Source organism: Alexandromys fortis, unplaced genomic scaffold (genome assembly GCF_014885135.2).
Source record: "Alexandromys fortis isolate MF-2015 unplaced genomic scaffold, M_Fortis_MF-2015_v1.1 scaffold_26, whole genome shotgun sequence".
Classification (NCBI taxonomy): Eukaryota; Metazoa; Chordata; class Mammalia; order Rodentia; family Cricetidae; genus Alexandromys; species Alexandromys fortis.
Window position 1 is genome coordinate 8,900,776 of NW_026067894.1, and position 10,735 is coordinate 8,911,510.

Genomic DNA, 10,735 nt, shown 5'->3' on the forward strand with positions numbered 1-10,735 from the left:
ATGCATGCTTGTTCTTTCCCGCATGCTGCATCAGCTCCGTTTCACCACTATTGCACAGTTCATCGTCTCCTGCCTGGGGAATGGTGCTGCCTACCGTGGGCTGGGTCCTCCTGCACTAATCGATTTGATTAAGGCAGTCTCCCATAGACGTGCTGACAGCCAACTCAGTGCAAACAATCCCTCATTGAGACTCTTTTTCCAAGTAATTATAGGTTGTGTAACAATGACCATCAGAGTTACTACACTACCTGTACAGAGAGGCAACATGACTCTTGTGGCAATAATGTATGTACGAGGTGTAGCAGGGTGCCTGGCATCCAGCATGTCCTTAGTGTGTGCTGGCTACTGCTGTTATTGATAACAATACTACAGTGTATTTTGCCAAAGAAGAATCTCAGTGTTTGCATCTCCCTGGGGTTTTGTATCAGCTACACTTACAGGGTCCTTAGTTTGTTTTGTGCCTCATATCTATATTTCTAATTAAACATCTTTCAGATTTTGCAGTCACTTCTGTATCTCACCAAACATCAGCCATAGGCCTCAGGATAAAGGAATGCTCAGGGAAGAATTCTCTATTCTGCCGGAGATGTTCTGTAGTTGAGTGCTTGCATACAGTACCTGCGTGTAGCCTTGGGTTTGATCCCCAGCATTACTGGGGCATTCTAGTGAGTGTCTGAAGCATAAATCTAATTAATCTTATCAATAAAAAATCAGGAGTCAGAAATTGGGGTAAAAACCTGAAAGATTAGAGAATCAGGGGAACAGCCACAGTTGCTTCTACTTCTTCAGTTCCTCCATCCAAAAAAGCTGAGATTTTTCTCTCAGCCCCACCTTACCACTTCCTATATGCTATCTACTGTCATGCCCCACCTCGACCCGCAAGGATGACGGGACCACTGGAGCTCTTCTTACTGCAGTTTATTCCAGGACTTTATTCACTTTCTCTCCCTCTCCCTCTCTCCTCGGGCAAACCTCTCCCAGCCCTTACGTAGGCATGGGCTGCCAATCACGGATTGCCAGGTGGGCATTGCCCATAGGTCCACGCATATGCAAGCAGCTGATAATCATTGCGTGATCATAGCATAAGTCAGGCCTTAGCCAACTCAGGAGTTGATTATACATCTCCATCAGGTGTGATTCCATGCAGCTCGCTACAATCTACCTTCAGTCCTCCAAACCTCTATGGTTAACTAGTAACTGGCTCTGCCCTCTGACTTCAAGAAAGCTTTATTTATCAGTCAGAACACAATGAAAATATCACACAAATGTCCTCTGGTCATCTCTGTTTACTTATACTTCAATGATGGGCCTGTCTCCCTTCCTTCCAGCTTCTTCAGCTTGCTTCCAAATCATCCCTTTCCTTCTCCAGCTGCGCACTGAAGAAGTACACATTTGCCAGTGCTGATCACTTTCATAGTAATGCAAAAGGAGTCTGAAGGCCTAGTGCAGGCGGAGTATTATAAGTACTAAAGGCCTAGTGCAGGCGGAGTATTATAAGTACTAAAGGCCTAGTGCAGGCTGACTATTATAAGTACTAAAGGCCTAGTGCAGGCGGAGTATTATAAGTACTCCAGAAAAGTATAAATAGAAAGTTAGGTCTGCTACCAAAAACTTCAGCTAATGTGTTCCAAAGCCAAAGACAAATATATTTTTGGATTATGAATGCTGTTACTCCCTTCCATTAGCCTGAATCATTAAGAATACAAAATAGCGCTGCAAACATGCTCTCCTCAGTGAAATACAATTCCGTTTCTCTGCTGTTGTGCTGACTTCTCTTTGTCCTTTCTATATCTACTCTGGCTCGACCCCATCACTCATCTTTTCCCCAGTGCCCTATATGCTAGCCCATACACCCGCTTTCTATCGGTGGCTGGCTCCTGGTTTGGGTTTGTTTGTTTTGTTTTGTTTTTTGTTTTTGAGCTCCCTTCTTTCAAGTCAGTATTTCACTATGTAGCCTGTTTGCTCTAGAATTTGTGGCAATCCTTCATCTCTGCCTCCCCATTGCTGGCTTCTAAGAGCACCTGGCTTTTTTGTTTTCTCTGGTCCTCTTACTCACCCTGTCTCTTCTGAAACCTGCTCTTCCATGATACTCTTTAGTTCTGTCCCCCAACTCTAATGGTGCCCAAGATGAGTTTCAGCCTTCTTCACTGTTTCATCCTCGAAGCTGGCACACTCCAAAGTTCTGCTGTTGACTCTGATTTCTTCACCCCATTCGTTCTTCCTCAGGAGCCTCACTTACAGACTTCAGTACTGCCTTTTGTAATTGTGGCACCCAGATAGTTCCCCAAATTTAGCTCCAGAGCCTTCAGGCAATTGAAGAGGTATTGTTAACAATACCTCTTCTGTTGTCTCCAGCTTATTTGTGGTGCTGAGAATGGGATCCAGAGCCTTGTGTATGCTAGATATCTGATCAACCAGTGAGCTACATCTCCAGCCCTTGGCGTCTCCCTGTGAAGTGTGGTGATAGTGGGAGATGAGTTGATTGGCTCTACCTATCATCAGAGAAATAGTTTACGTGCAAGGACTGGGTGCATATAGCTCAGTGGTAGAGCACTTAGCTGGCATGTGCATGGTCTTTGGTTCTATCCCTAGCACAGGAAGAAAAAAAAATGTGCCTTTTGATCTAATCCCTAAGGGAAAAAAATTCTGAAGGGGAAAAAGATGTGTCTGTTTTAGAATCAAGTATAAATTACCATTATAATGGGACTCACTTTAGCTTTATTTATAGTGATTTAAAGCTGGCAACAGTGGAACGAATGTTTCCATAAAATGTACTAAAAACAAGTTCATAAAATGTATGTAATAATAAAGTTCATAATTATAAAGAGTATAGTAAAGCAGAAGGTATTTATGATATATCTTAAAAATAGTATTTTGGCACTGAGGGTAACTTAGTGGTAGGGTGGTTGCTTGGTATGTATAAGGCCCTGTATTTGACCCAGTGAGTTTTTATTTATTTGTTTGTTTATTGGTCTCTCTGTGTAGTCCTGGTGTCCTGGGAAACTCATTGTATAGACCAGGCTGGCCTTGAACTCACAAAGATCCTCTTGCCTTTTCCTCCTGAGTGCTGGGGTCAAAGGCATGCACCATCATCCCTGGCTTCAGTAATTTTAGGTGGTAGGGTTGGGGGTGATATTCCAGAAGTCCCTTCTTACAGCAGTCTTCCCATCTTTGCCTCCTGAGTACTGGGATTACAGCCCACAGAATTTTGGGGGTGGGGTGGGACACTTTGTTTGTTTATTTGAGACAAAGTCTCACTATGTAACTCTAGTTGACCTGGAACTCACTTTGTAAACCAGACTGGCCTTGCACTCACAGAGGTTCACCTGCCTCTGCCTCCCAAGTGCTGGGGTTAAAGGCATGTGCCACTGTGCTGGTTATACTGTTTTTAATGCAAAGATTAAAATTCCAGAAAGAAGAAAAAAATCCTCACCTAAACTTGCTTTCAAGTGTTGCCATCGCTTTCTCAGGTTTGAAATCTGAGTCATTCTTGATTTTACCCCTCTTCCTCCATCTCTAGATACTAAGTCATAATGTTTCTTAAATTCCTCCTTGTGATCAAATTACTGCCATCATATCCTCCTACCCATTAAACCTAGATTGTTGCAGTAAGTTTTTTTACTTCTTCCTATTCCAGCTGCCATCACAGTCTAATTTCTCCAAGTTAATAGTTGTGTTCCCTGCTCAGTTGCCATTGCTCTGTTCCTTAGAGGTGACTCCTAAATGCACTTGGTTGACATTTGGAACTGGCTAGTTAGTCTTTCCTGCTTTTCCAGTCTTAGCCTCTCTTATTTATACAGCTTTGGATCCAACCAAACTACCTTCTTTTTTTTTTTTTTTTTAAAGTTTTGCTGTTTTCTACCATTATGATGTGGGAAAATAAGCTATTTTAAAAATACAATACTTAAGTCAGGCTCGCGGGTGACCTTTAACCCCAGCACCTTGTCACTGCCACGACTTTCTGTGTCCTTGTACCATGGGGGAAGACTGGGACGCTGTTCCCTGTCCAGGTCTGGCCCAGCTCAGGCCTCTTTGTACATTTTGAGAGATATGAGTACGCTTGGTGAAGGTTGCCTGAGGGTAAATGAGGTGGTTTTTAAGTTCTTGAAAAATTTGAGACTCAAAAAGAAAAGCCGTAAAAGAAGACAGCGGTGGTTCCCAGGAAAGCTCGTAGCTCAGTATAAAGGAGTAGAGCTCCACAGAAAACAGTCCTTCAGTCCAGTCTGAGCACAAAGGACTTTACTGTGCATTTACATTCTCCAGGCAACAAGTATTCCAAACTGCACTTCCTTTTGGGTTACGAGATCAATGACACATCAGTGTGCTTTGACCCAGTCCATAGGGTTAACCCGGGATTTGGGTTAGAAAGGAGCAAGTTTACTAACTTAAGGAAGAGCCTAGGGGCTGGAGAGATGGCTCAGAGGTTAAGAGCACTGGCTGCTCTTCCAGAGGTCCTGAGTTCAATTCCCAGCAACCACATGGTGGCTCACAACCATCTGTACTAAGATCTGGCGCCCTGCTCTGGCGTGCGGGCATACATCAAGGCAGAATGTTGTATACATAATAAATAATAAATAAATCTTTTAAAAAAAAGCAAGAGCCTATTTTGTAATAATTTTTATACTTTGAAATCTCTTAGATTTATAATTGCGCTTTTAACGGGTATTAAAACCAAGTGGTTCCAAGTTTGTTTGAAATTTCAAGTTCTTGCTTGATTTCTTCAGCGCCAGCAGAGACTTCAGAAGGAGCGTCTCATGAATGACTTCTCGTCAGCCTTGAACAATTTCCAGGCCGTGCAGAGAAGGGTGTCTGAGAAGGAGAAAGAAAGTATCGCCAGAGCAAGAGCTGGATCTCGTCTTTCTGTGAGTTCATTCCCAAGAGAAGGCCGTTGCAAGCCCAGAGTCTCCCCCAGGTGTTTTCCCTTTCCAACCATTGGTTCACTCTGTACCAAATGAGAGTCACGGGCAGAATCCTTTGTCCTTGGGTCTGCACTGAGGCAGACTTGCATGCGTCCATTTCCTACTCAAGACCCGACAGATTTTCAGAGTCCTGTGTCATCTTACAGATGCTGTTAGAGTGGAGGGATGTCACTCTTTGATCCTATAGCTAAGGCTCCCCGTGTTTTGTGTCTCTGGCATGGTTTTGGATAACAGCAGAGATAATGCCATCTGCTTTCTAGGCAGAAGACAGGCAAAGAGAAGAGCAGCTCGTCTCATTTGACAGGTAAAGAATCATTCATCCAGCCTGCTGGGTAGTGAATTTATTATTATTATCATTTTTTTATGTTTATGGAGCTATCACTTACATGTAATTTTATGCACCTTGTGAATGCCTGGTAACTATAGAGGCCAGAAGAGACCTTCGGATTCCTTGGAACTGGAGTTTCAGATGGTTGTGAGCTACCATGTAGGTGCTGAGTCAAACCTGGTCCTCAACACAAGCAACCAGTGCTCTTGACAGTTGAGCCATCTCTCTCCAGCCTCTTTGTGACTTATTTTCACTTTTTAAAAAATCAGAGCTGCGCATAATGGTGCACAACTCCTTTAATCCCAGCACTTAGGAGGCAAAGGCAGGCGGATCTCTGTGAGTTTGAGGCCAGCCTGGTCTATAGAGTGAGTTCCAGGACAGCTAGGGCTACACAGAGAGACCTTGTCTCAAAATGAAATAAAATAAAAGTGAAAAGTTAAAAAGGTCAGGGAGGGGCTGGAGGGATGGCTCAGCAGTTAAGAGCACTGGCTGCTCTTCCAGAGTTCAATTCCCAGTAACCACATGGTGGCTCACAACTACCTATAATGAGATCTGGTGCCCTCTTCTGGCCTACAGGCAGGATACTGTATAAATAAATAAATAAATAAATAAAAAATAAAAATAAATAAAAAAAAAAAAAAGGTCAGGGAGTTGAGCCAGTCACAGTAATGCATTCCTATAACCAGGCAGGAGGATCGAGAGAGTTGGAGGATAGCCTACACTACAGCGCTTGACACTCAAGTAAGTAAATGAGTAAATAGAGTTAGAGAGACGACTCAGTAGTTAAGAACAGAGGACCAGGGTTTAGTTCCCAGTACTCATATAGAGGCTGACAACTGTCTGTAGTCCAGTTCCAGGGGATCCAGTGCTATCTTCTAGCTACCAGCATGTACACACATGGTATACATACATACACGCAGACAAAAAAAAAGTAAAGTAAAAAACAGCTGGATATTGGAGCTGCAGAGATAGCTGAGTAGTTAAGAGCACTGGCTGTCTTCCAGAACACTGGGGTTCAATTCCTAGAACCTACACTGTGGCTTACAACTCTTTGCAACCATCAGTGCCAGGAGAGCTCTTGCCCTCTCCTGGCCTCCTTGGGCATGGTACCTGAAGTAAGCTTTAGGCTAGCCAGGGCTATATAGTGATCTGTCTCCAAAAATAGGGAAAAGGATTACATAGGAACTCACTATGTAGACCATATCTGTTAATTTGGAACTGAAGTGGCTTGTCACATATGTATTAATCTCTCCCACTACACTGTGGGTGAAGAACAGGCTTTATATATTATATAGGTGAAGTATGATTTATCCGTATTGTTGAAAAAATGCACAAGGGCTAGAAAGATGGCTCAGTGGGCAAATGCACATGCTGCCAAGGGTGGCAGCCTGGATGTCACATGGTAGAAGGAAAGAACTGAGTCCCAGAGATTGTCCCCTGACCTCCACTGGCTTGTACATGCACGTGCGAGCACAAATTAAAACAAATGTACTGGGCATGGTGGCACATGCTCCTGGGGAGGCCAAGACAGGCAGGTCTCTGGGTTCAAGACTATGGTCTAAATAGTGAGTCTATGTAATCCCCCCGATTTTTGGGGACAGGTTACTGTGTAGCCCTGACTGGCCTGAAGCTTGCTTTGTAAACCAGGCTGACCCTTAAATCAAGGAGATCCTCCTGTCTCTACCTCCTGAGTTCTGGAATTAAAGGCATGTACCACCACACCCAGCCTATACATGTAATGATTTTTTAAAATTTATTTTATTTTTATTCTATGTGCCTTGGTGTTTTGTCTGTATGTATTGTGCATGAGAGTGTTGGATCTCTTGGAAGTGTAGTTACCTTTACAGACATTTGTGAGCTGCCATGTGAGTGCTGGGAATTGAACCTATGTCCTCTGGAAGAGCAGCCAGTGCTCTTAACCACTGAGTCATCCCTCCAGATCATAATGATACTTTTTAAAGAGTCAGAAACTATATAATATTGAATTCTCCAAGTAATTTTTAATAAGTAGCATACTTTTCTTCTAAGTACTTGAAAAAATCAAGTTGCAAACATTTCTGTTAGCCTTTAGTTTGGTTTTCTGTGAGGTAGAGTCTGTCCTAAAAGAGTCTCAAGGAACTTCCTGCCAGATGTGCTCCTCACAGGTGAGTTGGGAAACCCTGTTTGATGGCGGAGTCCACTGTCCTCCACTTTTCCTCCATTAATTTACTGCCCCTGGACTCAGCTTGTGCTCTGGGTGTGTCCTGGAGAGCTGGGTCAGTGCACTTCGAGTTTAAACCCCTGGATACGTCCCTCGTCTAGTAAGTCCTAACAAGACTGCAAAAAATGCCCCTAAGTGGGAAAGGCAAGGAGGCCTGTCCTCCATAATTCTGTGGCAATTTTATTTTATTTTGTATCGCATCCTTGTCTCTGGAGAGGAAATATGGCCCTCAGAGATCTTGCATTGCTAGCAGAAGAGTTGGCTCCTGGGTAATGTCTGTCTAGGTCCTGCTGTCAGCAGAGATGTAGTTATGTTTCCTCGTGCCTTAGAGAGAAGGAACCAACTGGAGTACTTGTCTCTCTGTAGCCATGAGGAGTGGAACCAGATGCAGAGCCAGGAGGATGAGGCAGCCATCACTGAACAAGACCTGGAACTTATTAAAGAGAGGGAGACGGCGATTCGGCAGCTGGAGGTAAGAGGCAGGGTGTGGCTTTTGTTTGACTTGGGCATCTGCAGATGTTTGGAGATTTTTTGCTGGATTAGTATGAAAAGGGCTGGATTGACTCTTTGTGTACTTTATATTATCAAAATTGACCCAGCGTCATCCCTGGGGGAAACCAGCTCCTGGACTGTTTGTCTTCCACATGTTCCCCAGGCAGCAGTCCTATAGAAGCCATTTGAGTTCTCTAGTCCAAAGTCCTAGTGGTCATGACATTGGCGTGCTCCACGTAGAGCTGTCACACTGAGATTGTGTCCACTTCAACACTCCAGTTTAGGCTTGATCCAGTGTAGGATCTTACTAGTTCTCAGGTAACGTGTGCAATTAATATTGCTTGATGGGTGGGTCTCATGCCATCTGTTCTACAGTATTAAGCAGCAATAGAGTTTTCTGTTAGTGGGAAAGGTGTAAACACATCTTTAGGGAAGGAAAGAAATCTTCTAGCATGTTGCTTAATGTGAGTTAATTTTTTTTTTGTCTTCCTTAGGCTGACATTTTGGATGTCAATCAGATATTTAAAGATTTAGCCATGATGATCCATGACCAAGGTGACCTGATAGGTACGTACTAATTAATACCTCTAACCTTGGGGTGAGTACAAAGGTCAATAAGATGGGTCACCTGTGGACTTAAAATTTAGTAATCTCTCTCTCTCTTTTTTTTTAAGGTTACTGAATTCATTTTCTTATAGAGTTAACTGTATAGGTCAAAGATCTGTCAGCACCCCAGCTTTTAGCTCCAAACTCTTGAAGGATTATGGGGTTAGCAACTTTTGAGGCAGAGTTTCTCTGTAACTTTGGAGCCTGTCCTGGAACTCGCTCTGTAGAGCAGGCTGGCCTCAAACTCACAAAGATCTGCCTGCCTCTGCCTCCTGAGTGCTGGGATTAAATGTGTGCACCACCACTGCCCAGTGGGGTTAGTAACTTTTAAAAGCTTTTATTTTTTTTTTTTGAGACAGGTTGAACCCTGTATAGGTGAATCACATTCTTAGTAACCTCTTGCTATTAAATATTTCAGTATTCATGAAGAATGGGGATGTTCTCTTATCAAGTTACCTGTAACCTCAGCACTCAGGTGGAGGGTCAGGACTTCAAGGCCAGCGCCAGCTGCGTGGCATATTGCTGAGACTGTTGAGGCCAGCTTAGGCTACATGAGAGCCTATCTCAGAAAATTAAATGAAAAGAAGTAAATTTTAATTTCATGATTGGGTGGTAGTGAAATTAAGATCTTGGCATCAAATCTGTTCCGAGGGGCTGGAGAGATGGTGCAGCAGCTAAGAACAGTAGCTGCTCTTCCAGAGGACTCAGGTTTGTGCCCAGCACCTATACAGCAGCTCACGCTTATCTGTAAGTTCAGTTCTAAGGGGTTCAGGCCCTCTTCCAGGCTCCAGACATGCACACAGCACACAGACATACATGCAGATAAAACACCTGCATACATTTTAAAAAAAGAAGGGAATTGTTTTGTTTACAGTATTGAAATTTCTGAATGTGCTGAAATGTGCACTGTATTTTTTACAGATAGCATAGAAGCCAATGTGGAAAGCTCAGAGGTGCATGTGGAAAGAGCCACTGATCAGCTGCAGAGAGCTGCTTACTATCAGGTAAGTCAACACCCAAGAAAGCCTCTCTGTGCTGTAGACTCACTGAACAACTAGGCTGTGTTGACACACTGCAGGCAGTTGCAGCCCTTTGCCTGGATTTAAGCTGGAGGCAGGCAGTCATAATTTGCAGCCCCAGTCCCATTTTTAGTATTTATCTTTGCACCAACACTATCAAAGCTTGAATAACTTATACAGAAGTTGTGTGAATGCAAAATTAGTCTCATGAGTTAGCTTGATGCCTAAATCTAGCATGATGCTAATCTTACATCGTAAACATCTGGGCTGTTGTTGGGGGAGTAAGAGCTACAGGGAAAGTGGAGCTTCAGAGACACCTTACGCTGACTGCTGGTTCTGAGCATGGACGGCTTAGAATCAACTGTGGCAGCTCTTTGTAAACAGGCTTAACCATGAAGGGCATTCTTCTGTCTTTAGGACTTCATGAATCATTTTGGGATTTTTTGTTTGCTTGTTTGTTTTATGAGTTAGGGTCTCACTGTGTAGTCCTGACTGGCCTCGAACTTGCAGAGATCCTCCTGCTTCAGCTTCCCAAGTGCTGGGGTTAAAGTCATGTGACACTGCACCCAGCTCTTTCTCGGAGTCTGCAACTCAGGTTTTAGTTATGGAAAAGGAAGTCCTTATTCTCTCTCATCTGGTGTTGCATGGCTCTTTAAAAGTAGCTTGCATTTTAGTCATTTCTGTATTCCTGGGCTATTCTGGGGCGGCTGTATTTTATCTGTTAATATGCTTGAGGAAGTTTTGTTTTGTAATAATATTTCCTTGAAAAGTGATAACTTTAGTTTACAGCAGTAATTGAGTAATCACTTCTACTCAGTGTTGTGTTATGTGGGAATTAAGAGAGGTTAGTGAGGCTATAGCAGAAAAGGAGTTTGTGCTAAATGTTAAATGAGAAAAACTTCAAACGTACAGTATGTATGATCCAGTTATAACAAACATATAACAAACCAACAGTGTGCATGGATGAGCGAGCAGAAGGAACACAAGCCTTTAACCCAGCATCAAGAGGCAGAGGCAGTAGATCTCTGTAGATTAAGCTAACATAGCCTGTAGAGAGAGCTCCAGCCAGCCAAGCCTACATAGTAAGACCCTATTTCAAAGACAAACAAAACACCAGAGAACAGAAAGAAATAGAATCATGTTAACAGTCTTATCTAAAGAAAAAAATCTT

The 10,735-nt window shown here is 43.2% G+C and overlaps 1 protein-coding gene across 1 annotated transcript in view; it reads left to right on the forward strand.

The window, feature by feature from the left end:
- Stx12 (syntaxin 12) overlaps positions 1-10,735 on the forward strand; it is a 29,203-nt gene that overhangs the window by 16,436 nt on the left and 2,032 nt on the right. Inside the window, exons 4-8 of the mRNA XM_050150487.1 lie at positions 4,725-4,862; positions 5,180-5,223; positions 7,814-7,919; positions 8,434-8,506; positions 9,467-9,549. Of these exons, the coding sequence (XP_050006444.1) occupies positions 4,725-4,862; positions 5,180-5,223; positions 7,814-7,919; positions 8,434-8,506; positions 9,467-9,549 (444 nt within the window). The remainder of the gene's footprint in view (positions 1-4,724; positions 4,863-5,179; positions 5,224-7,813; positions 7,920-8,433; positions 8,507-9,466; positions 9,550-10,735) is intronic.